Source organism: Lepidochelys olivacea, assembly GCF_965140295.1.
Source record: "Lepidochelys olivacea isolate rLepOli2 genome assembly, chromosome: 7".
NCBI lineage: Eukaryota > Metazoa > Chordata > Testudines > Cheloniidae > Lepidochelys > Lepidochelys olivacea.
The window spans coordinates 28,215,061-28,243,037 of record NC_140417.1 but is presented as its reverse complement, the minus strand read 5'-3'; the positions used below and the strand labels follow the sequence as shown (position 1 = coordinate 28,243,037).

Below are 27,977 nucleotides of genomic sequence, written 5' to 3'. Positions count from 1 at the left end.
GTGTTGTAAAAGTGACTTCTCTAAGTTACAGTGAGTGTATTTCTTCTTCTGTTTATGTATTGGCTTTGAGCCAAAGCTCTTTAGGGGTTGGTTTGTATTGCGGTGTTTTCAGACTCGCTGACAGGCCAAATCTGGGGGAGTGGGAGGGGAAAGGCTTTGAGTAATACATTGGCTGTGAGGGAGGTGGAGGGGCCTCTACACCCTTGATACCGAGCTTAGGCTTTCAGTGATTTGTAGTGAGTAGAGTCCCAGGAAGAGCAGAGGGGAATCTCAGCCAAGATGCAAGTGGAGATGACTCTAGCAGCCAGTGTCCTGCTGAGCTTGGTGCTGAGTAGCTGTGGTTCCTGGGGACAAGGCTGGCCGGTAAGATACAAGGAGGGAGGATAACCCACCCCTCTTCTGCTTCTACCCATTCCCATCAAATGGAGTTGAAGAGGTTTTCACTCCAATCTGTGCAAAAGGTGGCTGATTCTTTGTGCACTAGAAAGGGATGGATGTCACAGAGTGGGTGGTGACAGCTATGTAACCGTCCTCCCTGTTTGAGTGGAACACTGCTTTAAATCTGCAGAGTCTGCTTCCAGCCCCTATTAGTCAGTTTATTTGTTTCCCTAAATTAATGGGGGTTAGTGAGGGAGTTGTCATTTGCTTTCCCAAGAATGCCTGTTGATAGGTTTCAGAGTGGTAGCGGTGTTAGTCCGTTTCAGCAAAAAAAAACCCCGAGGAGTATTTGTGGCATCTTAGAGACTAACAAATTTATTTGGGCATAAGCCCATGAAAGCTTATGTCCAAATAAATTTGTTAGTCTCTAAGGTGACACAAGCACTCCTCGTTTTTGTTTTTGTTTTTTTGTTGATAGTCATAAGGAAGGTAGAGGAGGCAGAATTATCAAAGAGAGGGTATAATATGTGTATGACAGGCATGAGAGCAGGCTGTGCTCCTGCTCAGTAACTTCTGACTGTCAAGTCGTTCCTCCCCCAAAAAACCAGTATCCTATCTCCAAAAATGGCCAGCATCAGACGTTTCAGTCAGGTGAAAGAAACCTAGCAGTAGGCAGATGTTGGATAATATACTTACTATGAAGGTCTCATCCTAACCCACAGCCTCATAAAGATTGGTTTAAACTCCAAAGCATGAGGATTTATATCCCTTCCAATATCTTTTTTTACAATAGCTGCTCCTATTGCACCAAAATCCCTAGACATCCAGGCACAACAGTACCTCAGAAACGTGGCTCCAGATAATTTTAGGCCTCACCATCCCCTAAATTCTGCTAGATAAATAGGTGGCAGGTTCTTTGGTTCTGGCTGGCTTTATGTGGGTTGGTTGTGTTTTCATTTGGACTCTGATGCTCTATTGCACAGTGCTTAGATGCCATTCAACCCCATGTTAAAAGGTGTCAATGTGAAGTGAAAACATTTTGCTAGCAGGCAACATTTCAGTCTTAGGTTCTTCTCTTCTGGGTCCATGCTGTTAAACTGGAACATAGTCTGTCATGTCCAAGTGTCATTAGTCACAAAATGTCATTGTGCACTACAACTTTGCTATGAAAAGGACATGTAAAATGCAGAATGAAAAAGAAAAAAAGTAAGAAGGCTATGTTGCTTTTTACATCAGTCCATCCTCATTCTGCAAACTAGCAAACACAGAGCAGCATATTTATAGAGTTAGAATCTTGTAGAAATGATTGAAACAACGACCTAAAGGTGCACTTCTGTCATTTTCTGAGGGAAATACATACAGTATGTATGGTAACACCCATTGTTTCATGTTCTCTGTGTATATAAATCTCTCCACTGTATTTTCCACTGAATGCATCCGATGAAGTGAGCTGTAGCTCATGAAAGCTTATGCTCAAATAAATTTGTTAGTCTCTAAGGTGCCACAAGTACTCCTTTTCTTCTTGCGAATACAGACTAACACTGCTGCTACTCTGAAACCATACATTACATAGTATGTCATGAATTTTTAAAAATTAATCTTTAAATATCATATATGGATTTTTCTTCTCCTCTGTTGATGTTTGAGTCTTTGCAGCAAGGAGAAGTTGACCAGCCTTCAAGGGAAACTGTTCACCTGATTATCCTTCTGGCAGGATATTTTTATTTAAAGTACAGCAACCTGTGTTTTAAAAAGAGCAATCATTTTATTCTCTAATTTATTTCAGTGTTAGAAATTTTAGACAGTGCTTGTAACTATAGTATGTACATAATTTTCAGGGAGAAGTTTGATTTTGTTTCAAGTTAATGCTGTCTCTTTAAAGTTGGGATTTTAATATGTTAAAAGTATAGGGAATTTCTATCTTTAGAGTAGATCTGTCTGCTTTTAGTTTGTTTTATTTTAATGCTGTTTTCTTTCTTACAGTCTATTAACTGTGGCTTTGAAACTGGTATGTATAAATAAAATGGATCTCTTTACACTGTTAAAAGAGGTACCTAATTAAAAATAGTTAATCTGTGATTATTCAGGTTTAGGCAGCAAGTAATATGGGCGTGGTGCCCCTGCACCATCAATATTCATGAAGGTGGGCCCGGCTCCACCAATGTTTGGGCCCCAGGCCCCGTGCTTTGGGAGGCCCCGCACCCTGGCTTGGTAACGGGAAGCACTCTCACCCCGGGAACCACCACCCTCCCTCCCCCCACATCCCTGCGTGCTGCGGAGAGTCGCTGAGCCAGCTCCCAGCCCAGAAAGGGACAGGCACACACAGCTGTGGGGACAGACAGATGGGGGGGGGGGAGGAGCAGTGATGGGCACCCAGGGGCTGGCATTAAGTACTGAGGTGGCTTCCTGGGGGGGCTATAGCAACCCTCCCCCGGCCGCAGACCAGACCCGGGCTGCAGCTGGCTCCGTCCATCACTCCCTCCCACCCCACAGAGATCCACACAACCGTTTGCCTCCCCCGAAAGACTCCCCCACCTGCCCCTGTGCCCCCATCACCCCCTCTCCAGAGAGCCCCCCCTTTGTGCCTCCAGAGACAGCTCCCCTCCCCGCTGCCTCCCCTGCTCACTACAGTCTTCCCCTCCCAAGCTCATTGGCCTGGAGGCTCCCAACCCGTTGGCCATCATGGCTAATGGGAACTGCACCTGAGGCAGCCTGCCTGACCGTGTCTCCACAGCACGGGGAGGGGGAAGCCACAGATGAGCAAGCCCCAGTCATCATCACAGGCACAGCAATTCTCTGGGTATGTAATTTCACAGAAGCAAGTGGTCCCTTCTGACCTAAATATCTATGAATCTAAGTAATTCAATCTAATTGTCCTTTCCAGGCAGTTTGTGGCTTTTCGTGTAAGGAAACTTACAATTTCTTTACAAAGAAGTCCATTTATAGTTTTTCACTTGAGAAGTATATTTTCTGGTTGTTCATAAGCTCATTTATTTTGTTAACTCAGTTTCATAGGCAATTTTCAAAGTCATTTATTGTACCTGGTTTTTCCATTGGCCCAAAAACACATTGAAGAGGTGCAGATTTTTATTTCTGTGTGCCAAACTACCCTATATAGAAACGTAAATGTTGTTGGAGCTAGAAAACCCCTGGAAGGGTAAGGGTCCCTTCAGGAAATTGTCCTCAAGTCATTCATTCTTCTGGGTATTCTATTCTATTGTTCCCTCCTATAGTGATCGTGATCAGTGTTTTCACCCACAGGGGAGAGGCACAAGATTGGGTCAATCCTGCAGCGACTCTGCTTCTACCCTTGTTTTCTGTCTGCTCCCTCTACCAGCCTCTTTGGTCTCCCTAGGATTCACCCTATCATTGCTTTCTCTGGAGCTTCTCATGAAGTAAAGTCTATCATTACAGGTTCTTATCTCTGTAATGTATTTAATTTTGATGTATTTATTAAGTGTTAATTAATGCACAATGGGAGTCCCCCTTCAGCCCTCTGTATAAATTGATCCCCTTCTTTCCATATGTTTTGCCCATAGGGTTTTCTGCAACCCTAGGGCAGCCAGCAATAACCCCTGTGCCTTTGCAATGGGGTGAGGGAAGGGGACCATGGGTTCCTTATTTATGTGATTTGCAAGAAGTGTTATCATTACGCAGGGTACCAAATGTGTTTAAATGATATAAGTGCCTTGTAAAATCCCAAAGCAAGCTCATTTTCATTTCTCATGTAATAATCTCATATTCAATATACACACATTTTTAATTAATTATGTGAGTTTAATTTATTATTATTATTATTTATTATTAGCTAGGTTACTGGTTTTTTTTTCAGTGTGGAAAATTCTGTGCTTTTTTTAGGGGTTGAATGACTGAATGACATAATAACCCCCACCCCCCAAAAAAATCACTAAGTCCGGTAATTTTGTCAAGTGTCCGTCATGCAACACAGTGGTGTCTACCCCTGCCCCGTGCTTCATGGAGGTGCGGGGTCCAGGGCGGCCTGGGGGGCTAGCAGGGGGCCTGGTGTCCCCCTGAAGCATGGGGCCACCCAAAGCGTGGGGCCCAGGGCAGTTGCCCCCAGTCCGTCATATGGACAGGATGGTTCTGCTTGGGCACAACCAAAAATTATACAAATGTGACATCCCTATGGCACGCTGCCTGATAAGGTGAGCCTTGCTCCTGCCACTTTGCTATTAGCGTTGACTTTTCTTTTTTTTAAAGCTTTCTGTCTCTGATAAGAGACAGTTTCCAGTTGGATAGATTTTCTCCATCTCTTTTCTCAGTCTCTATCAAGTACTTGACTCCCTTCCAAACTGTCTCCCACTTGACTGTTGGCCAGGTACACTGACATAGTATGGGTGGTTTCAGTCACTACCACAGTAGAGAAGGTAGTTCTGTATCTTTATTCATTCATTGCAGAAATTCTGATCTCTTACAGGAGACCCTGAGTACAGCTACATTGTCCCAGCTCACAATACTGTCTCAGGAGCAGTACTAGTTTAGATTACATTAGATTTACATTCCCCCCCTCCCACCTCCATATTTTAGATATTGCTCTATTTCTTGGTAAAAAAAACAACCCTGGTTTACATTAAATGCGGTTAAATGTGCTTATTAATACAGGAAAGACACTGCAAATGTCGTCAATGTACATGATTTCCAAACTTATGCTCAGACTGACTTTATAAGATATATCTGATTTGAAGTTTCTCAGCACATGAAAAGAATGTATCATTTAGTTACATAAGAACAAACAATCAGAGTTTTTGAAATGAACTGTTAGTGTCAGAAACAGAATCTGCTGGGTGCATGGGAGAGGAGTGGTTTTCCTAATGGTAAATTCTTGTTTCTGAGACACAAAAAGTGATTATTTTCATAAGTAGGTGAAAATACCAGTAGAATTCACAGACTGATTGACAATATGGAATGTGTTTAAATACTAGGTAGCTGCTCTACTTTTAACTCATGTCTACTCATCTTTGCAAGGTCCTGCTCATGAGTTGAGAAAATGGCACAATCTAACACCGGCAGATCTTCATAATCTCACTGCCCAGTTAATTGAAACAGAAGTGGAGACACACTTCAGGTCATATCTTATAAATATCAGCTGGAGCCTCAGCATGGATGGTAGGTGTGACATCCAAGTACATAAGACTATACAATATAACATTTCCTTTTGAATTTAGTGCTTGTGAAGCATGTTGCATTAACAGCCCTGAACACCAATATCCTCCAAGCACACAACAGGAATAGTGGCAGTGAAAGCTTCTTTATGCTGCTCTGCAATCTTTTCTCTGTCTTGAATGGAAGGAAATACTTTTAAGAGCAAGTCTGTCTGCATGGCCCATTTGACACTTGGCTTCTCCATAGAAACTACTAACCATGGTGTCAGTTGTTGACGACTGTGCTGGTGAGTTTTCTCATGTGGGACACTTGTCAAATGGGAAGTGGATTGAGACCATCAACTATCAATTATAGGTTTCAGAATAGTAGCCATGTTAGTCTGTGTCCGCAAAAAGAAAAGGAGGACTTGTGGCACCTTAGACACTAAAAAATTTATTTGAGCATAAGCTTTTGTGAGCTACAGCTCACGTCATCGGATGCATGCAGTGGAAAATACAGTGGGGAGATTTATATACACAGAGAACATGAAACAATGGGTGTTACCATCCACACTGTAACGAGAGTGATCAGGTAAGGTGAACTAGTACCAGCAGGAGAACGGGGGGGGGCGGAACCTTTTGTAGTGATAATCAAGGTGGGCCATTTCCAACAGTTGACAAGAAGGTGTGAATAACCGTGAGGGTGGGGGCCGGAATAAGCATAGGGAAATAGTTTTACTTTATGTAATGACCCATCCACTCCCAGTCTTTATTCAAGCCTAAGTTAATTGTGTCCAGTTTGCAAATTTAATTCCAATTCAGCACTATCTTGTTGGAGTCTGTTTCTGAAGTTTTTTTGTTGAAGAATTGCCACTTTTAGGTCTGTAATCAAGTGACCAAAGAGATTGAAGTGTTCTCTGACTGGTTTTTGAATGTTATAATTCTTGACATCTGATTTGTGTCCATTTATTCTTTTACGTACAGACTGCCTGCTTTGACCAATGTACATGGCAGAGGGGCATTGCTGGCACATGATGGCATATATCACATTGGTAGATGTGCAGATGAACGAGCCTCTGATAGTGTGGCTGATGTGATTAGGCCCTATGAAGGTGTCCCCTGAATAGATATGTGGACACAGTTGGCAACGGGCTTTGTTGCAAGGATAGGTTCCTGGGTTAGTGGTTCTGTTGTGTGGTGTGTGGTTGCTGGTGAGTATTTGCTTCAGGTTGGGGGGCTGTCTGTAAGCAAGGACTGGCCTGTCTCCCAAGATCTGTGAGAGTGATGGGTCCTCCTTCAGGATAGGTTGTAGATCCTTGATGAAGCATTGGAGAGGTTTTAGTTGGGGGCTGACGGTGATGGCTAGTGGCGTTCTGTTATTTTCTTTGTTGGGCCTGTCCTGTAGTAGGTAACTTACGGGTACTCTTCTGGCTCTGTCAATCTGTTTCTTCACTTCAGCAGGTGGGTATTGTAGTTGTAAGAACGCTTGATAGAGATCTTGTAGGTGTTTGTCTCTGTCTGAGGGGTTGGAGCAAATGCGGTTGTATCGTAGAGCTTGGCTATAGACAATGGATCGTGTGGTGTGGTCTGGATAAAAGCTGGAGGCATGTAGGTAGGCATAGCGGTCAGTAGGTTTCTGGTATAGGGTGGTGTTTATGTGACCATCGCTTATTAGCACCGTAGTGTCCAGGAAGTGGTCCAGGCTGAGGTTGATGGTGGGATGGAAATTGTTGAAATCATGGTGGAATTCCTCAAGGGCTTCTTTTCCATGGGTCCAGATGATGAAGATGTCATCAAAGTAGCACAAGTAGAGTAGGGGCATTAGGGGACGAGAGCTGAGGAAGCGTTGTTCTAAGTCAGCCATAAAAATGTTGGCATACTGTGGGGCCATGCGGGTACCCATAGCAGTGCCGCTGATTTGAAGGTATACATTGTCCCCAAATGTGAAATAGTTATGGGTGAGGACAAAGTCACAAAGTTCAGCCACCAGGTTTGCCGTGACATTATCGGGGATACTGTTCCTGACGGCTTGTAGTCCATCTTTGTGTGGAATGTTGGTGTAGAGGACTTCTACATCCATAGTGGCCAGGATGGTGTTTTCAAGAAGATCACCGATGGATTGTAGTTTCCTCAGGAAGTCAGTGGTGTCTCAAAGATAGCTGGGAGTGCTGGTAGCGTAGGGCCTGAATTACAGTTAATCTCTTGCAGGCATGCTTTCTAGCCAACAAACCACAACCTTAAAAGTCATTGTTTGTTCATTTTTCAGTTCCTCTCTACCTCTCACTCTCCCCATCCTCCACATATGATTTTTTCTTTTGTTAACAGTAGTAACTGAATCATTTAGTCAGGGGGTTCAGAGGATTGTGCAGTTTGCTCTAACAGAGCGGTTCTCAAACTGTGGGTCGGGACCCCAAAGTGGGTCGCAACCCCATTTTAATGGGGTTGCCAGAGCCAGCATTAGACTTGCTGGGGTCCCAGGGCTGAAGCCAAAGCCTAAGGGCTTCAGCCAGGGTGGCAGGGCTCATGCTCCACCCCGACTCTGCCCCCGGTCTGGAGTCATGTAGTAATTTTTGTTGTCAGAAGAGGGCCTTGGTACAATGAAGTTTGAAAACCACTGCTCTAACATTTAATCATCGTTACTGTGATCTTTGTCATGGCAATTCCTAGCACATACATGTGCATGCAAATCAAAGGATAGTCATGTTAGTACAAATGTAATGGAAATACAGTTTTAGAAATCAGGCATTGCTTTGTACTCAAAAAAATCTCAATATTTTAAGCATTTTTCATTTTTAGTACAAACCACTAGAACACTACATATGTTGTGGTAAGTGTCAATGTAGGAGTTGATGTGCCACTATCAAAGATTGTTTTTTTAAACTCAACTGGCTCCAGGCTTCATTTTAAGCCCCCTCTCCCCCCACCTCTCTTTTTTGTAACCTTGTAGAGGGAAAATCTCATGAATGAGCTTCGGGGCTGGGGGTGAAGTATTCACTGATTTCACAGTGCTGTATGCATCACTGAGGTGAATGTAGCTGGTATATTCCAGCAGCAAACTTTTAACTGAGTTTGTAACTTGTTAGTGACATAGTTGGCTCTAATCATACACACACAACATAGTTAATAAACAGTTAGTAAGCACAGCAGCTAATCATATGCCAGCCTAGCCATAATGGCTTATGCTGGTTTATAGTTGTTTTTCTTTAAACATAACATTCATAACATTGTTTCTTTGCTGTATATGGAGAACCCACCTAATAATACATGTGTATGGCCACTTTTCCTTCTTCACAGCTTTTTGGTAGAAGGACATCCCAGAGCATATTACCTCACGTATTGCTACTGGTGCTCTAACCTTGCTACGGCACTCTGGGATAGCTGCCAAGATTTTCCCAGAGTGCACTGCTACACATAAAAGTTAGTGTTGTGGTTATAGATGTACTGTATACATATGATTGAGCTGTGAAAAGAGATGTGTTATGGACTTAACTTAGTCAAGTTTGTTTTAACTTGGTCAGATGAGTTTGGCATGAACTAGTTATTACAAAAACATGGTGATAGCTAAGACCATGGTTTATACTGTAAATAGAGCCAGAGGGTTAAGAGTATCATGACAACCTTAAAATATCATTGCTCTCATTAGTTTATGCAAGGATCTATTGTATCACTATAGTTTTCTCTGTTTAATACTGCACACGGTTTATTTTATTTCTTTATGTATGAGCAGCAAAGATCTATGCAAATATTTATATCTATGAATACCATTTTTTCTTCTTTACTTCCAGCCAGCATCAAAGAACTCACAGCTACAAAGATCTGTGTGATGAGTAAAGGAACTAGAGAACATTTTGAGTGTGTTCGGTGCAATTACACAGAGAAGTTTCAAAGTCAAACCATGCTTGGGAATAGAAGAGTAAGAACATTTTTTAAAAAGTGATTATTTTGTCATTTGTTGTTCTTAGGGAGGAGAGAGTAGGGAGGTGTCATTTAAAAATTAAGGCCAGATCATTCCTCTGTGCCACAGTTAATGCACAGAGGGCTGGTAAAGAATGAGCTGTGGATTGGACTCCTTCAGAAAATTTAGTAAAACGGGTTTAGCTGTACAAACCTGCATTTTTTCAGACACTGGCAGAGGGGAAAGCTGTGTGGAGGACCTAGCTGCGCCTTTTCCCGTGGCAGCATGTCACCCCAATAAGTTCTGCTCCCATGCTGTCTCTGTGTTTTAGAGCTCACAGTACAGAGGGGCAGCCAATATGAGATAATACAGATTGGTTCAGTATTATCTTTCATTTCACGATCAGAGGGTAGGGGATGGTATCCTGAATGGCAGCCCTCCTCCCAAACTGCCCTCTCCAATCTTGTGGAACCCCAAGCCCATGATACACCAGTGGTGAATTTCTAAAAGACTGAGGAACTAGGACAGCTTGATGTGAAGCCATTGCTCCTTCTTTCTGCACTTCTACCTCCCCAACTATGCCTGATCTGGCTCCCGTGAATGCATGAAAATGACAGGGATGATTAGCTTTGTGGTATCTTTCAAATGTTAGTTGTTGTTTTTTAATTATTACTAAGATGAAGAGAAACCCTGGGTTTTCAAAGCTGGATTTGGATGTGTTATTCTGAATACAGTTCTTTCCAAGTATATAGGATTGGAAATGAAATTTGATATTCTACCAGGCATAAACTGATATTGGAAAAGTTTCTGAATGATTTTTGGTATCAGGATCTTAAGAACCAAACAAGTTTCACAGCAGTGTGTATCTCAGACATTCTATGTACCTCAAAATTATATTTTTCACTGTTTCAATGTACATCTCTCTCAGTATTTAATGATTTGAGAGGGCAATTCTTTTCTCAGTTATACCAGCACAGCTCACAGAGTTCACTGAAGTTGCCAAGCATAACTGAAAGAAGAATTTGGCCCTCAAAACTGCTGTTTTAATTGTTTTGTTTTAGTGGCAGTTCCACTACGTTGGATTCCCTGTAGAACCAGAAATGTCTTATTCTGTCAGTGCTTACAACCTTCCCCCAGCAAATATATATGAGGATTCTCCATCAAAATCCATCATGTTAACTTCACCAGGTAATTTACCAGTCTCTATTTAACCTGGTTCATATGAAAATCTTATTTATGATACTAAATTATTTCCAGACTTTATTGTATAGGATGTTTTGAAAAGCTAGGAATCAACAAAAACAAATGTATTTTTATATTTAAACAGATTGCATAATAAACATGTAGATGCAGAGATAATTAATTTAGCTTTGATTACACATCCTTAGTTACTTTTTCCTTCCAAGCTCTCCTTTCTCTTCCCTACTTTTTTTCTAACTTCTAGTAACAGGTAAAATCAGTTTTTTAAAGCAGAAAACTGTCGGCTTTGTAGATTTTTTTTTTTATGATGTCACACCTGTGGCTAACTTTATTCTCACTTTTAGTTCTTAATAAACTAATCAAGAATATTAAGCTTTCTCTAAAATTATAAGGCAGCTTGGTAATAGGCTAAGTGTTCAAAAAGTGGGGCCAGATGGCTCAGGTGATTCTGAGTGACCAATCCTTGTTTGGTGACTCTGTGAAGTGAGTATTTGTTCCGAGTGAACAAGGTTTCCATACCACAACAAGCACCATCACAAGTGATACTACAACTGGCATCCATCTTGGCACTCAGGAAGCTATATGGGTATCCACACTACCTTCACATCTAGATTTGGACCTCCCCCCACCAGGGTTAAGGTGCTGCCTGTGCTGTACTTGTTCTGTAGACAGATAGAGGATTGTCCTCTTCCAGGGCTGTCCATTTAGCATCTTTAAAAAGCACTATGTTCACTTTGTTTTTAAATCACTGTAAGCAGGCATGGCCTTGTGTTGTCTTTTCTTGTTTAGATTTTTAACTGCTGGGAATTAGATAATTAAAAAGCAGAGGAAGCAGTTCAGGGGCCTTTTTTTTTTTTTTAACTGTGGTAATATCATAGAATATAAGGATTGGAAGAGACCTCAGGAGGTCATCTAGTCCAACCCCCTGCTCAAAGCAGGACCAATCCCCAACTAAATCATCCCAGCCAGGGCTTTGTCAAGCCAGGCCTTAAAAACCTCTAAGGATAGAGATTCCACCACCTCCCTAGGTAACCCATTCCAGTGCTTCCCACCCTCCCAGTGAAATGGTTTTTCCTAATATCCAACCTAGACCTCCCCCACTGCAACTTGAGACCATTGCTTCTTGTTCTGTCATCTGCCACCACTGAGAACAGCTTAGCCTCATCCTCTTTGGCACCCGTCTTCAGGTAGTTGAAGGCTGCTATCAAATTCCCCCTCACTCTTCTCTTCTGCAGACTAAACAATCCCAGTTCCCTCAGCCTCTCCTCATAAGTCATGTGTCCCAGCCCCCTAACCATTTTCATTGTCCTCTGCTGGACTCTCTCCAATTTGTCCACATCCCTTCTGTAGTGGGGGGACCAACCTTCTTAGTGGGGGTAGATGCATGTATTACGTGTGAAGAGGCTTCTAATGCTATCAGAAAGGCCAAGTTTTTTTTGTTTGGGTTCATAAATTGCCACAAGAAGATTTTATCTGAAGAGAATCATGTGTCTGTAGCGTGGTTACCTGCATACATGAGCAGAGCTGCCCACATTTTTGTGCCTGAGACAGGGGAGAAGGATGTGACACTTCCAAAATGGGAGAACTAAATGAGGAGATGAGAATGCTGCTTGTGGAGCTCATTTCATAGGAGCTGCCCAGGAATGCAAATAACTCTAATTGTGATATCTACAGTTTGTTGGTGAGAAATGACTTCATATGCGCATGTGATAGGCTTCAATGAAAATATATAGCTGCAAAGAGATAATATATTTGCTAAAATATATAAAATCCATTTAAATCCACAGGTTGTAAAGATAATGTAATGAAATACAGCAAAAGTTGCATAGAAGTGGGTAAGTGCAATAGATGTATCTTTGGATTTATTTTCACAAATGTAGCAATATGGACAATCTTGATATTTATTTTCTACCTTATAAAGCCTTTAAAATACTGAAAAGGGGAGATGAACACGCTGGAGCCAATTTCAGTGCCAGGATATACATGCAGTCAATGATAAGAAAGAAAACTGCTCATAACTCTTCACAAGATTATATTTATCCAACTTTGAAAAGGCCCTTAAGGGACTATCTGCCCTTTGAGACTAATTAAATAAAAAAATCCCATGTAAATGTGTAAATATTGAAATCAAACTATCTTGTCCCCTGTAGTTTTGACAAACAGCCCTCCTTGTATCCTTTTGGACATTCTTTGTAATAAAGAATGTGATAGCATTATGCTGATATCTGGTGTCTTGTGTGTGATATCAGATCTGACCATGTGCCAACCGCAATCCCAGCTATGAAGGATGGAGTGAATGCTGCTGCTGTTAAATAGGAAGCAGAGACCTAAATCTGAATCTTGCTTCTGGTACCAAATTTGAATTCCCCTGAAATCAGAAGTTTGAGAATCCCGCACATTCCTAAAGTAGCAGTAGGCATAGTCTAAATTAGAGGATATTTCCATACTTCCTAATCTAATATATTGTGGGATCGAGAGATTAATTTGGCATGTGTTTATAAGATGGTAGAGTTAGTCCAGTTACCACTGGACAGATCCCAGATTGCAAAAGGCACCTGTGATGAGGCAAAGGAATTCCATACAGGATCTGGTAGGGAGGAGGCTAAAAAGCCTTTGTGAATTTGTTTGAGTCTTAAATATGCGGGACATGCTTGCCACTTTCATTTTAAAATATCAGTGCCTGAACTCAGCAGCAACATAGCTACTTTGACCAACCACTCTTCTGACTTGCCACTCTGAGACACACCCCCCTCTCTCCCCAGTAGGGCACTTCAGCAGAGAGGCCAACAAGTGTGGAATTTAGCCTGTTTTCTCACTTCTAAAGGTTGTCTCCGCTGGTCAGAATTAGGCCACTGTGGGGCAATTGTTTTCCCACTGCCCATGCTGTCCAAACAGGCAGCCACTCTCTTGGGCTGTCAGTCTGGCACCTTTTACGAGCACTACATTCAAATGGGAACAACTTTCAGCACGTAGGCAGTTATTAAGAATTTTAAACTGTATTCTTTACAACCCACAGGAAGTCTGTGGAATCCAAATATAACTGCATGTAAAACAGAGGCAGAAGTGGAAGTGAATTTTACAACAAGTAGCCTTGGGACCAAATATACCATACTTCTCTATGAGTGTGAGAAATGTGATGTACCTATTGAAAAGGATTTGATGACAAAGGTATTTTTCTTGTACATATAACAGCTAACATTAAAACATACACATGCTTTTTTAGATACCTAAAAATGGTAAATCCAATTTCTTTTATTTTTCCTCTCCTTTATCACAATCTACATTACAACACATTTTACCAAGTTAGCGGGGGGCATGCTTTTTTCAGACAAATTAGAGGAACTGGCCAGCAGTCCATGAGAAGTCTGTGTGCTGGGTTCTAGGAGAATGACAGCCAACTTTAGGAAGAGCTGTGCTCCAATAATTATGCTCCTTTTCTCCAAGAAGGCAGCAAGTTTTTCTTTGTGCTTCAGGTGGTAAGAGAACTGTGTAAAATCCCAGAGCTGAGTATTTGAGTTCTGCTAATTTGGAAGGTCTAGTCAATAATCTGCAGCACACACTGTCCACTGGCTCTGTGGATATGGGGAAAGCAGTGCATGTGATATATCTTGACTTTAGCAAAGCTTTTGATATGGTCTCCCACAGTATTCTTGTCAGTAAGTTAAAGAAGTATGGATTGGATGAATGGATGACAAGGTGGATAGAAAGCTTGCTAGATTGTCAGTCTCAACGGGTAGTGATCAATGGATCGATGTCTAGTTGGCAGCCGGTATCAAGTGGAGTGCCCCAGGGGTCAGTCCTGGGGCCGGTTTTGTTCAACATCTTTATTAATGATCTGGATGATGGGACGGATTGCACCCTCAGCAAATTTTCAGATGACACTAAGCTGTGGGGAGATGTAGATACGCTGGAGGGTAGGTATAGGGTCCAGAGTGACTTAGACAAATTGGAGGCTTGGGCCAAAAGAAATCTGATGAGGTTCAACAATTCTTGGAATGAAGAATCCCATGCACCGCTACAGGCTGGGGACCGACTGGCTAAGTGGCAGTTCTGCAGAAAAGGACCTGAGGATTACAGTGGATGAGAAGCTGGATAGGAGTCAGCAGTGTGCCCTTGTTGCCAAGAAGGCTAACGGCATATTAGACTGCATTAGTAGGAGCATTGCCAGCAGATCGAGGGAAGTGATTATTTCCCTCTATTTGACACTGGTGAAGCCACATCTGGAGCACTGCATCCAGTTTTGGACCCCCCACTACAGAAAGGATGTGGACAAATTGGAGAGAGTCCAGCAGAGGGCAACGAAAATGATTAGGGGGCTGGGGCACATGATTTATGAGGCGAGGCTGAGAGAATTGGAATTATTTAGTCTACAGAAGAGAAGAGTGAGGGGGGATTTGGTAGCAGCCTTCAACCACCTGAAGGGGGGTTCCAAAGAGGATGGAGCTAGGCTGTTCTCAGTGGTGGCAGATGACAGAAGAAGCAGCAGTGGTTTCAAATTGCAGTGCTGGAGGTCTAAGTTGGATATTAGGAAAAAACTATTTCACTAGGAGGGTGGTGAAGCACTGGAATGGGTTACCTAGGGAGGTGGTGGAATCTCCATCCTTAGAGGTTTTTAAGGCCTGGCTTGACAAAGCCCTGGCTGGGATGATTTAGTTGGGGTTGGTCCTGCTTTGAGCAGGGTGTTGGACTAGATGACATCCTGAGGTCTCTTCCAACCCTAATCTTCTTTGGTTCTACGATTCAAACATTTTACTCTCCATGGTGCTACCTCGTGGTTTACCCATTTATCTTTCAGATTTTAAAAATGCTTCGATTTGTAACATTTTCAAATTGGGAGTGTTCTACAGGGAAGGTGTAATAATAGACTGTAAAATGGTAATATGGTACTAGTTTAAATAAGCTTTACCTAAACTCAAACTTATTCTTAATGAAGGTTACGTGCTGAGATATTCTGAAATTTTTTCTTACCTAGCAAAGAGGTCAGATTTAAAAATGATATAATCATCACTTAAAACAACAAATGTATATTATATTTAATAGTGTCAACAAATCTGATCAATATTTTAAATATATTTCCCCTTATTATATATTATTTTTAAATTATTCCTTTGTGTAACACATTTGCTTCAACTTTTTTTTTCTTGTTGGTTTCTATCTGCATTAGATCAATGAAACCAGAACTTCTGTTAGAATACCAGTGAGTGATCAAAGCAACAATATTTCTGTACAGGTAAAGTTCAATTTTGATTGAATTTGCAATGGGAAAAGTAGCTTCTTTAAAATGAATGAATTGTATGCAAATACTACATTGTTTCTGGCTAATGTCTAGTAACCCTGTGTGCAATACCATGTAGCTCTTGATTTCGAGTTCACCTTTGTACTGCATTAAGTGAATGGACATGGATTACTGGACATAAGTTTTGTTTCTACTAATAGTGATTAAATAAATTGCACAGTATAAATCTCCTGTGCTACAACGCTTAAGACAAACGTGTTTAATATATTTACACTGAGGTCTTGGTATTACTGGGGTGTTTTTCAGATCCAGATTCTTGCCTTTTGGGGATATATGTGCGAACAACTAAGACAAACAGATGAATCTATAATCCTGTGGTTTCTATTTCCTTAAAATTGCTTCACTGCACAGAGCAGTTAAGCAGATAAGCTGGGAAATGTATTATCTGGAGTTTATATTTATTCTTAAAAACATCTACAAATGACTGTATTCTAAATTGGTCCATTTAAGGTTGGGATCACGTATTCTTGTTCTGTATACACAACCGTCTGGTTCATAATAAGTTGTAGGATAATAAGCTGTACCATAGAAATCAACAGGCGTTTTCCCATTAATTTCAGTGTGGGCCCAAAATGTGGTCACATATAAACTATTGGTACCCAAATTGAGGTTTATATAGGATGGTATAGCAGCCTATTTTCAATTATATACCTTACTCTGACCTCAACTCCAGTAAGTCTCAGATGCATTTCCCAGTTATAGAACCACCAGAGAATACAGAAAAGCCTTGACTCTTACTAAGTACAGCTTCATAAAGAGCATATACTAGTACTATATTTTGCCTTTTAGCCTGAGAAGACACACGTACTGGGCTCTTTATTCCTGTTATCAATGTGCGTCATTTAAATGGACACAGGCAGTTTGAGCCACAAATCTAGGTTTTATTGAAATTATGAAAATGAAAAGAGGTGGTTCAATGGAACTCTTTCTAAAACTATTTAATTTTAACAAATATATTGCTTAAATATTCCCAATTAGTGTTTGCAAACTAGGCATTGCAGTAGTATGGTCATGCACAAGATAAACCAGCAGAATAAACAGTGAAAAGGAAATTACTCTTTCGTTTTAGTCATATAAGTTATTAGTAAGGAAAGTACTTTTTAAGTTTCTATATTGTCACGCGATAAAGTCTCTTTAAGAAACTCAGTAATCAGAATAGGACACCAAAGGGCCAAACAGGATAAAAGAAACAGGAAGGAATAAAGCTGTCACTAAGTATTTATTTGTCTGCATATTAGAATTTTTCTTCTACTTTTCTTTTTTCTTTAGATAATTCCTTATTTTGCTAAATGTGAATATGATTGTCGAAGGCACAAAGGAACCCTAACAATGTGTGTTCAAAACCACAGTAATGGTTAGTTGAGTATTTATCAGCATTCAAAACAGATGAAGTAGGAATTATAGCTTGTTCTGTCTCTTACTATGTCCACTGACCTACCATTGTGTGTCTCTTACGCTTTCAAGTCTAGAGCAGTTACTCTTTGGTAAAGAAAAATTTGAATTTCAGATACTTCTTTAACGATCCTTCCCTAGGGACTGCAGCTTGATGTGGTAGAAAGGCTTCTGTGTTCCAATGCCCCTCAGAGCTGTGGTGGCAGCAGTTTTAACTCCTGGTAGGGCCACCTAAACTGGACAGGTCAAAGGGTAGTAGATGAGATGGACAGCAATCCACTGGTCCACAAGGTTGGGGGGTTGAGCAATAGGCCAACAACCTATCCTTGATTTAAAAAAAAAAAAAGGAAAGTTAAGTTATTAAAACACAAGATTGCCATTTTGCCAAACAGCATGATAGCCCAGGATGGGAAAGTCTTGTTTGTACCCTAGGCAACATCTGACAGCATGGGAAGGATTAACGTTGAGGCTAAGTAGATGATGAGCACTCTAGGATCATATACTGTACCTCTGGCAGTCCCTTTGAAGTCCTTGGTCTACTTTGTCTTTCATTATCCTTCCTCTTACAGCACTCCTTCCAAAATGTTTGTTTTCATGCTAAATACATTGCATATTTAAACTATATAAATTAAAGCCAGTTAACAGCTATCAGTGCTGACAAAACAGCAGAGGGAGGTCAGAATGACACATGGGATGTCAGTCTGCTGGGAGAAGGAAGTATTTGCCAGTCTCTGCAGGGACATGGAAGGAAACTTAAGGGAGTAGGATGGGAAGAAGATAGCACCTGCTGCAGTGTAGAGAACAGGGTTTCTCAAGTTCCTCAGCACATGTTAACATTTCTGCATAACCTTTGTGGGGAAAGTCATATTTTAGTGCAGTTTCTCTTTCATGTATACAGCCTGGAAATGCTTAGTTCAATTGTTAAGTAACCAAAAGCCTTTTTTTCTTTAAAGTCAATTATTCAAAAGGCTCCTCATTGAAGACTTATGGTTCTCTCTCTTTTAGGGACCATCACAATTGATTCATCTGGAAGATATGTGTGTCTCATCCTTGCTGCTTTATTTGTAATTGTGTGTGTGATTGCTGCTGTAGTATTTTTCAGGAACTGTGGTAAGACCTTTACTCATTCTTTTGAAAAAGCTGTACTTTAAGGTTCTTTGATCTTTGCCTCAGTTTCCTTTTAGTGAGGCAGTTCATATTAAAGGTGTTGCAGTGCACTTATATATCATATCTTTTAAATATCACAACAAGCAAGCATTACTATACCCTAATTTATTAAACTCTTAGCCCGCCCTTCACTTATATGTGAATTTCAGGGTAAATGTTCAATCCTATAATTATTTATATTAAAACCAACAACAAGAGTAGTTTAAAAATTACCTAAAACACAAATTGTGTCCAATTCTAGGGCTCACTAGATTCATTACTTGTTTTGTATGCATGTCTCTAGAGGAGATAAAAGAATGGCAAGGTGGGAAGAGAAGACTTATGTTTTAGGTGCAAACCAGAAGTAGAAAAGTCTCAAATGACATCATTTATAAGAAGCACTGCCTCAAGCAAAGTCCATATAGAACTAAGATAAACTTAGAGAAGCCACCATACTGGATCACACCAGTGATTTCTCCAGTTCGGTATCTCATCTATGACAACGCCTAGTACCAGATGCTTGAGAGGAAAGTACAAGAGACTTCACTTATAGAATAACCTGCACATAAGGGAACTTTCTTCCTAAACCCCCAAGATTAGTGGCTGGCTTGGTTTATGCCCTGAAACACAAGGGTTTTATACCTCTGATTTTCTGTGGATGTTCTCATCATCAACATAAAAATATAATCTTTTTTTAATGCTACTAGGCTCTCTCTTGCCTCAGTGGTAATGTGTGTCAATGAATTAAACAGGTTAATAATTCAGTGGGTTAAAAAAGTATTTCCTTTTGCCAGTTTTACAGGTCATCTTTCAGTTTCATTGACTGTCATATATCACAACAGAAGCCTGAGGTTTTTGTTTCAGAGTAGCAGCCGTGTTAGTCTGTATCCGCAAAAAGAACAGGAGTACTTGTGGCACCTTAGAGACTAACTAGGTGCCATAAGTACTCCTGTTCTTTTTGAGGTTTTTGTGGAGTTGTCCCAAGGACGCCCAAGTCTTTTTCCTTCCATCTTTTGGTGGTAGTTAATTGTACCCCACAATGCCTATTAAATTTTTTTCATTTCAGTGGGCATGACCTTGTAATTGTCAGCATGGCCTTTCAGTAGCTATTGTGCTGCCCATTCTCCTAGCTTTTTTAGCTCACTTTGATACTCATGACAGCTTTTGCCAGTCTTGACTAACCTAAATAAATGTCATCTGCAAGTTTTGTCCCCTACCCTCCCGATCATTTTCCACTTGAATAATAAATATAGTAAACACCAGTCCTATTAGGGAACATTGATATTCCCCAATTTTTTGCCATGTTTAAAACTGATAATTCATTCCTGCTCTTTGCTTTGATTTTTAACTAGTTTCTTTACTTCTTACCTACTTTCCTTAATTGCCTCTGGTGAGGGACTTTATTAGAAGCTCTTAGGAAGTCCAAATAAATTATATCAACTGGATGCTTTCCTTAATCCACTGGTTTTTTTAATGAAGAATTCTACTAACGTGCCATAATTTTTTCTGTACAGAAGCCAGGACTGTCTTATCCCTATACTATCACATTAATCTAGGTATTTTATAACCCTAAATATTTCAACCAGTTTAACTCACATTTAAGTAAAGGTCACTAGTCTGGAATTCCAAGGATAAGTCTTGAAACCTTTTTTTTTTAAATAGGCACATTTTACTACCCTCCAGTCTTCTGATATAGTACCTATTTTTTGTTAGCTCCATAATTCCTCACTCAGAACTATTTGCTTATCAGGTCCTGGTAATTTTTTGCTGCTCATCTCAGTTTGCTGAGCACCTTCTAACCCCTTAGTTTTAGACAGCATCTCATCTTTATTATCTGAAAAGAGTAGGTATCTCCCCAACATCCTCTGTAGTGAAGAATGAAGCAAAGAAACCATTTAACGTCTCTGCAATGGCCTTGTTCTCCTCAAATGCTCCCTCTTAGCTCTCTGGTAGTTCAGCAAACCCACCCATTTTCATGTAATCTTCCTGCTTCAGCTATACTGAGAGTTTCTTTAGCTAATTTCCCTCTTAGATCTCCTAGTTTCCATCCCACACTTCACCTACTAGAATTATGCTTCTAAAATACAGAGAAACAAAATTGGGGGTATAGTCCTTACTAAACTGAACATCTTTGGTCTTAGCTGGAGATTATACCACTTCACAAATACCTAGACTAGCTCTTGGATACACTATGTTTTATTACACTTCCTCTCACCTTTGCTTTAAAAGTTCAGCACACTATGTTTTATTACACTTCCTCTCACCTTTGCTTTAAAAGTCATGGCAATGAATTGGAAATAAAGACTCCACCCATTGTCAGGGAGAAGTTTAAACCACATCCTCAAAATGAGAAACTCCATTAGCCATAAAAATAGTTCTGTACCACTGAATTCTGAAACTAACATTGCAGTTTTCAGAGTGAGGACAGAGCTTTACATTAAATGGCACAAAACTGTTTACAGCACTGTTACAGAAAGGTGACTGAGACACAATGGAACGTGTACTGTCTTGTACTAGTAAAAACCAGACAAAACTAGTTTTGTCAATCTACTTTCAGCATTGGTTCATGGGGACACATTGACTTATTTGCCAACCAGTGTCAGCAGTTTCCTAGTAGACAGGGTTTGGAGTCAAAATGAGGGTTGATTTAGTGATTGACTTGCATAATCTAATCTTTTAAAAATGAACCTTCTGGAATAAATCTTTTTTTTACAAGTGCATAACTCCTCCATACCTAGTTTAGGAACTCATTCAAATGTTGATTTTATTTGCTGCTAAAAATGTTTAAATTCAATATAGTATATATATATATTTTATTGACAGATACAAAGAAAATGTTCTTCCATCATGCAGAGCTACAACAACCTGTCAAAGTACTGGTTATATATCCAAAAGAAGTGTGTTTTCAGCATACTGTCCTGGCTTTTGCTGAATTTCTGCACAAGCACTGTCAAAGTGATGTTATTATCGATATGTGGCAGAGAAGGAGAATTGCTGAACAAGGCCCAGTACAATGGCTTGCTATTCAGAAAGAAACTGCAGATAAGATAATTTTCCTCAGTTCAAGCTATATCATTACTGAATGTGATAGTGTTTGCTACAAAAGCATAGACAGCCACAAAGATAACTCTGAGTGTATGTTCACTCTTGCATTTAACCTCTTCTGCAGCGATATGAAAAATATGTCTTCTCTGCACAAATACATGGTGGTTTCTTTCAGTGAAATAAATTCAGAAGACACTCTCCCAAGTGCTCTGAACACCTGTCCAAAATATTGTCTCATGAAGGACATTGACATCTTTCGTAGAGATCTTTCTAGTTCACATAAGCAGGCCCATGGCACAAATACAAAATTAGTTTGTGGCTGGAGACCTAGCACCAAATGTATACAAACTGAGGAATACAATAGACAAGATCTCAGCAGCAGAAGAATATGATTTTGTAAGGCACTTGATGGATTTAAAATGAGTTTGCTTGGGTGAAATTAATTCTGGATAAAACATGCTTAACTGATTTTTGCCCTGATCCTGCAATTAAGAGGCTGAAAGTAAAGAGAAACCGAAGCTATAAAAGTCTACATAGGAGAGGTAACTACCCATTCATCAGTGTATTGTAAACTCCTTTATGTAAATTAGGAAGAAATATTTAAAGCTAGTCATTTAATTGTAAAGCTAGTTTTTAAAATTAAGGAAAAGAGTATAGAATGAAAAGCTAGGTATGGTCAGTTTGACATGGAATTGTCATTGTTACTATATTGTATTTGGAAAACAAAACAAACTTTTTAAAAATTAATGGTCCTATAGACTTTGGGGCATGATTTGGTCTTATGTTTAAAACACAGTCTAAAAAAGGAGAAAAATAGGTAAATTAAAACATGAGGGGAAAATATCTCGAATTACTTTCTGATGAGAGGAGAAAAATTACAATTTTCTATGTTTCATAAGATTATTTAAATTTATCTTGTGCATATGGTAGCGGGTTTTCCCTTTATCTACTTACTGGATTTAATTGGACTAAAATTTAATGTCCTCCTCTGGACTGTTAATGCTATGTTAATAATTCTATACGATAAATTTGTGTCTGAATAAGTTTTGTAGTGTAAATAAAGGACTTAATACATCTATATAATGGTTATAGCAGTTCTCTTCCTGGAGTTCCTGACGCTCAAATGCTAAGGAAATTAAGTATATTTAAGAAGCAACACTTGTTTCCCACCTGACCGCAAGAAGGAAACAACTGGATAGGCCATTAATACCCATGTTTGGTTCATGAAATCATCTGCCACATGTACAAGTCAAGCCCCATTGATGATACTGATAACCATGTGGAATTATGAAACGTTTATTGTACAGAACCCATTTGAAGTCTATCAAATCAAATATGATCTCTGTAAATATGTACATTTTCTGTAATACGGTTCAGCTACCACATTTTAAAAAATTAAATAATTGTTTTATACAGTTAGATTTGTGGACCCTTTTTGTTACAGCAAAACTAGCAACAATATTTAACTTGGACAGACAAAGATACCAGATTGGGTATTCGTTGGTTATGCTTCAAGTACCTTGGGATGAAAAAAAGTCAGAGACAGACTGTCTTCAGCTGCCTGCAACAAATATACAGGAATGGCACACTGATATAGCTCGCTGCTTTTAGTTTAAGATTGCACTAATGTTTTAACATAAATGCATTTTCCAAGAGAATTTTCAGTGACAGGAAAATTAGCTCTTAAAAAGAACAAATTTTCTTCTGTTTTTAAAAAAGTAGATGCCTCTTTGGTAGTCACTAAAATTCTGGAAGTATCCCTATGAGGTTTATATTTATAGTCTAGAGTAGATTGCTACAACAGACAGGGTGGGATAAGTCACAACAGACAAAGCGCTAGCAGTGCAGGAATGGTCTGGGCATACTCCCCCATAATGCTGAATGTTGCCATCAACTAGTTGTGGGGTGGGATTAACAGTAGCAGGGTGGTACCACTGTGGGTGAGCTGGAGATTTCAAAATTGTCACTTCAGATAACTTTTTACAGTTAGTGTATGGCTTTTTTGCCTATCTAATGCAGTGGACAGTAATGAGAAGGATTTCAGTTTCATGATTTTCTTCATCCTTGTGTGAATAAGGGCTACCTATCAAAGGTGAGCTCCTGCTGCCTGTACTGTGATAGCACTGAACATTGTTGTGCTGGCTCAGATGCAGTGTTTTGGGGATATTTTAAGGGGGTAGGAGCCAAAAACTGTGTCAGTGATTTTGGATGTTGACAAGTCTTCCTGACAGTGAAAACATGCAAGAAAATAGGTGAAACACAGTTCAATTGTTATAGAGAAATGGTCTCTCTCTTTGAAGTTAGCACTGATTCTGGAAGAAAACACACCACTAGGAAGAGTAGCTGTAAGCTGCTACTCATTTTAGTAGTTATTAAACATTTAACAGGGATGATGATATGTATATCTTGTATTTATTTTGTTCCATTTTTTTCATTAAACTTGTCCAATTAAAGTATTTGTAACCACCAGAAGTTTGTATATTTATATGACAAAAACTCTACATGGATTCTTTTCTAAAGAATAAAAGAAGTGTGAGAAGTAACATTGCATTAAATAAAATTCATGAAGATCATACAGAAGGAAAAAGCTGTGTTAAGATACTTACTTTGTTCCTCAACGGTACTTAATTTCACTTTTTCACAGGGTTCTGGTCTTAATGGTTTAAAATGTTTAAGAAGAGGAGTCATATCCATTACATTTTAAATCAATCCTATTAAGAGGCACTGCAATTTTCCTTTAAAAGCTTCCAGACTAGACTTACTGCTTCTAAAGTTAAGACCAAATCATTCAGTATAATGTTACTTATTTACAAATGCATGTCTGTCTGTATGCCACTTTAGTATTTTATACACTAAGTTTGACTTGTGCCCCAACTGTTTATAATTTATTTGGATAAAGCAGGAGCACCCATATGCACAGAAATCTGTATGTAAAAAGCCAAAAACTTGGGATTTTTAAAGGTGCCCATGCATTTTAGGCACTTACTTCCCTTTTGACTCAATAGGATTTTGGCACCTAATTCAGGCTCTTCTGAAAAACCTCAGCCAAAAACTAGCATATTTAAAAAAAAAAAGTCTCAAACCACAAGCAGGGGAAATGAGCTTTCTTCGGACAACAGGACAATTTTGAAAAGTAATATTCAGTTAATTGAGGTTCCACTATAATCTCGTTAGATTACCACACAAATGCAGCTCTCTCACGTAACATCCGGACACCAAAGCGTTGCCATTCTCGCTGATAGATCCATAGCTCCTGTGTTGTATCCAGGCAGGCCAAAACTGCACCTCCTTTCCATGCAATCAAGCGTGGATCCATATCCTAAAATTAAGAACAAGGATTGCACAAAAATTACGGATCTGATTTTCAGAGGTACTAAATACGGCCAGCTCCCATTTAATGTAATGGAAGTTCACTCAGCACCTTTGAAAAATCAGGCCAACAATTTCCCCAAATGTTTTTGTGTGATAAACCTAAATATTTTCACCATGTTTAATTTATTAAGGAACTTGGAAGTCACTGATTTTACAGGTGTCAACAAGGAAAATCAACCCTCGCTAGTAAAACTAATAAAAAAGGGAATACTTAGAGTTTGTTTTAGAAATTTAGCTGATTAATGCCAAATATTATTTACACACAATACTATGCATCCTCTTATATTTCTTACTCTTCCTTCTTTGCTAATGTTAACTTATGTTACTGACAAGCAGACAGGATTAGTTATCTTTTACCGTATTTCTCATGGCCACTCCAAGTCCCTTTTCCTAAAACTAACTGTACTAGCTGTTGGTTATGTTTCTTATTCTGAAAGAAGCAATTAGCACTAATCTATCAATTGTAAGGCTACTATAACTAACCATTCTACCTCCAGATACATATATCTGTAGTGGTAGCTCATAGTATAGTGATCTGAAAAACAATCTGATCTCAGGTCTCCCATAAGGAATGTAACTAAACTGTGATAGTTCTGAAATAATAGATTTTTAAACCTTTAGATTCCAAATAGTCTATGAATAGTTCATTAATTCAGCTTCATTAACATCATACCTTAGGTCTTGTAATGACTTCTACATTTTCAACAACTCTTCTGAAAGAAGGAGGCATTTTGTTGAGAATTCGGTGCTGAAGAAATTCCTGAGCTTTATGAAACATCAGACCTCCTCCCACTACTAGGATAGAACTATACATCTTCTTTTTGGTATCATCAGATGCTGGAATGATATGATATATAATTTTAAATAAAAATAAATGAATCGCTAATACTACCTAAACTTGGATTATGAAGAACTGCATAAAAGTCAAAGTAGTTAGGATGAGTGAAAGTTATTGCAGAAGCAGACATTTCTCAGTTATTAAAAGCATGAAGATATTTAACAAAAATGGGCTTTCATAAAGCACTGGAAATGAGAGACCGTACAGCACTTTATTTTCTAGAAGACATGACTAGACTAGATGGATGAATTCTTTATTTTCTAGACAACAGAGCTAAAGTAGAGAATTCTAGTTTCTGTAAGGTAATGAAAGATGTTGGAATTTGATATGAATCCTGACCAAGTGATTGGGCTCTAATGACAGTATTATGCAAATATAGTTCTTACCACAGCAGTCAATACTATGAAGAATGGCTTTGTCAAGGCCTAGTGCTTTGCCTTCAAACTGGGATATAGCGGTTTTCCTGGACATGTGTGCTGCTAGGAGTTCCTCAGATTCATTTCCAGCTATTATACAATCACTCTGAGAGGATCCCAGTTCCACTTCTTGTGGATACATCCTCTCTGAAATGTCTGAGGACTGGCCACGCAAGTCTCCCTCAAATCCACCAGGCTTGGACATGGACTTCCTATCAGCTGTAGCTTTTGCAGACTTAAAAACAAAATAATAAACTGGTAAGTTAATTTTATTAATTAAAAAAATTCATTTCAAATCCTCGCAGGTTGTTTTGGCATAGAACAGCGTTCTAATGACAAATAATATAGCACTAATTGTTCTTTTGATTCTCTTTAGCTTGCTGAAAAGAACTGTTGAATGTTGCATTTCCACCCCATACAAATATTATTCTAAACCACGACTTTTAAAAAAAATAATTTTCGAAGTCCATCAAACATTTCAAATGGGTATCATAGCATAAAGTCATAACGTAGTTTCCACAAATACAGAAGTTTTATCTATGGGCTTGTCTACACATAGTTAAAACAGTAATAACCCCTTAGTGTGGATACAGTTATACTTGTATAAGAGGTGCTTATATCAGTTTAATTTAGACCTGGTCTACACTAGAAAACTAGGTCGCTATGTGACATAGTTAAACAGACCTAAGGCCCCATGTAGACAGTGCCTGGTTGATGGATGAATTCTCCTGTTGACCTCGCTAACGCCTCTCAGGAAGGTGGATTACCTACACTGACAGGAGAACCCCTCCCGTTAGCGTAGATAGTGTCTATACTGCAGTGCTGCTGCTATGCCGCTGTAGCGTTTCAAGTGTAGACAAGCCATTATTCTCACTACATTTTCTAAACCCATATAGTTTTAACAGTACAAAAACTCTGTAGATTCGCCTTAAATTGAATCAAAATCCTATACATTTGCCTGTTACAAATCAGTTAATTTTTTTTAGCCCATAAGTTTTATAGTAGTTAAAGGATTTGTGTACATTTTTAATTATTCCCATTACTTAATATTTATGAAGTGCTCCAAGTGCTGTATAATTATTTAAAATTATTTATAATTCACTGTAAACAGGTTTTTTTAATAAGTCTTTGTGAAAAAAAAATGCTAATTATGAGAGATTTCATTTACTACAAAAACGTGCTGAATGTCTCCACTACTCAGGCCAAGAGTGACATTTAGCACATAATTACAAAATTAACCTTCTACAATTATTACAAAGCATGCTAAAGGTGCTGCCTTTCAGATGAGATGAGGCAGAGATCCTGACTAGGTGTAGTTGGTGAAAACTCCATGGCAATTTCTGCAAAACTGTGTTAGCTTCAGTGTTCTGGGTAAATTCTAAGATGGGCGATTACATTTTGGCCTATGTAAACTGCCTCTGTTGTTTCTAGTGGACAAGTTATTCTTCACTTCCCTGCCTAAAACCTGTTCTTTAATGCTTTGGACACAGAACAGCTGCCATCTCTCAGCTTAAGAGATGGCTGCTTTTCAATGGTGAGTGAAACACACACAGGTAGTAATTATGTTTATTCCCCTCTCTTCCTCCCCCCCCCCCACGCACTGTTCCTCAGATGTTCTTGTCAACTGCTGGAAATGGCCCACCTTGATTATCACTACAAAAGGTTTTTTCTCCCCAGCTCTCCTGCTGGTTATTGCTCACCTTACCTGATCACTCTCGTTACAGTGTGTATGGTAACACCCATTGTTTCATGTTCTCTATGTATATAAATCTCCCCACTGTATTTTCCACTGAATGCATCCAATGAAGTGAGCTGTAGCTCACGAAAGCTTATGCTCAAATAAGTTTGTTAGTCTCTAAGGTGCCACAAGTACTCCTTTTCTTTTTTCTAGGTAAAC

The 27,977-nt window shown here is 39.4% G+C and overlaps 2 protein-coding genes across 5 annotated transcripts in view; one reads left to right on the top strand and one right to left on the bottom strand.

Moving 5' to 3' along the window:
• The first annotated feature begins 222 nt into the window (after nucleotides 1-222).
• On the top strand, nucleotides 223-22,597 carry IL17RB (interleukin 17 receptor B). 3 transcript variants are annotated; one of them, XM_084632869.1, is made up of 12 exons: nucleotides 223-363; nucleotides 2,362-2,386; nucleotides 3,640-3,792; nucleotides 5,365-5,505; nucleotides 9,266-9,393; nucleotides 10,437-10,563; nucleotides 12,363-12,410; nucleotides 13,592-13,743; nucleotides 15,740-15,805; nucleotides 17,141-17,225; nucleotides 18,269-18,373; nucleotides 21,233-22,597. In XM_084632869.1, the coding sequence occupies exons 1-12, from the start codon at nucleotides 280-282 to the stop codon at nucleotides 21,844-21,846; spliced, it is 1,728 nt and encodes a 575-aa protein (XP_084488995.1). In that variant the 5' UTR covers nucleotides 223-279; the 3' UTR covers nucleotides 21,847-22,597. The 3 variants fall into 3 exon arrangements, with proteins under 3 accessions (XP_084488995.1, XP_084488996.1, XP_084488997.1); XM_084632870.1 differs by lacking the exon at nucleotides 3,640-3,792; XM_084632871.1 differs by lacking the exons at nucleotides 3,640-3,792; nucleotides 5,365-5,505.
• Nucleotides 17,216-27,977, bottom strand: part of ACTR8 (actin related protein 8) — a 22,974-nt gene continuing 12,212 nt past the window's right edge. The window contains exons 11-14 of one of the 2 annotated variants that reach the window (XM_084632864.1): nucleotides 26,051-26,315; nucleotides 25,500-25,663; nucleotides 24,634-24,773; nucleotides 17,216-17,588 (exon numbers count right to left, since the gene is read on the bottom strand). In XM_084632864.1, coding sequence (XP_084488990.1) covers nucleotides 17,495-17,588; nucleotides 24,634-24,773; nucleotides 25,500-25,663; nucleotides 26,051-26,315 — 663 coding nt within the window. In that variant the 3' untranslated portion in view covers nucleotides 17,216-17,494. Of the gene's footprint in view, nucleotides 17,589-22,734; nucleotides 24,774-25,499; nucleotides 25,664-26,050; nucleotides 26,316-27,977 lie in introns of those variants that run through there. The other variant, XM_084632865.1, reaches the window with a different exon arrangement.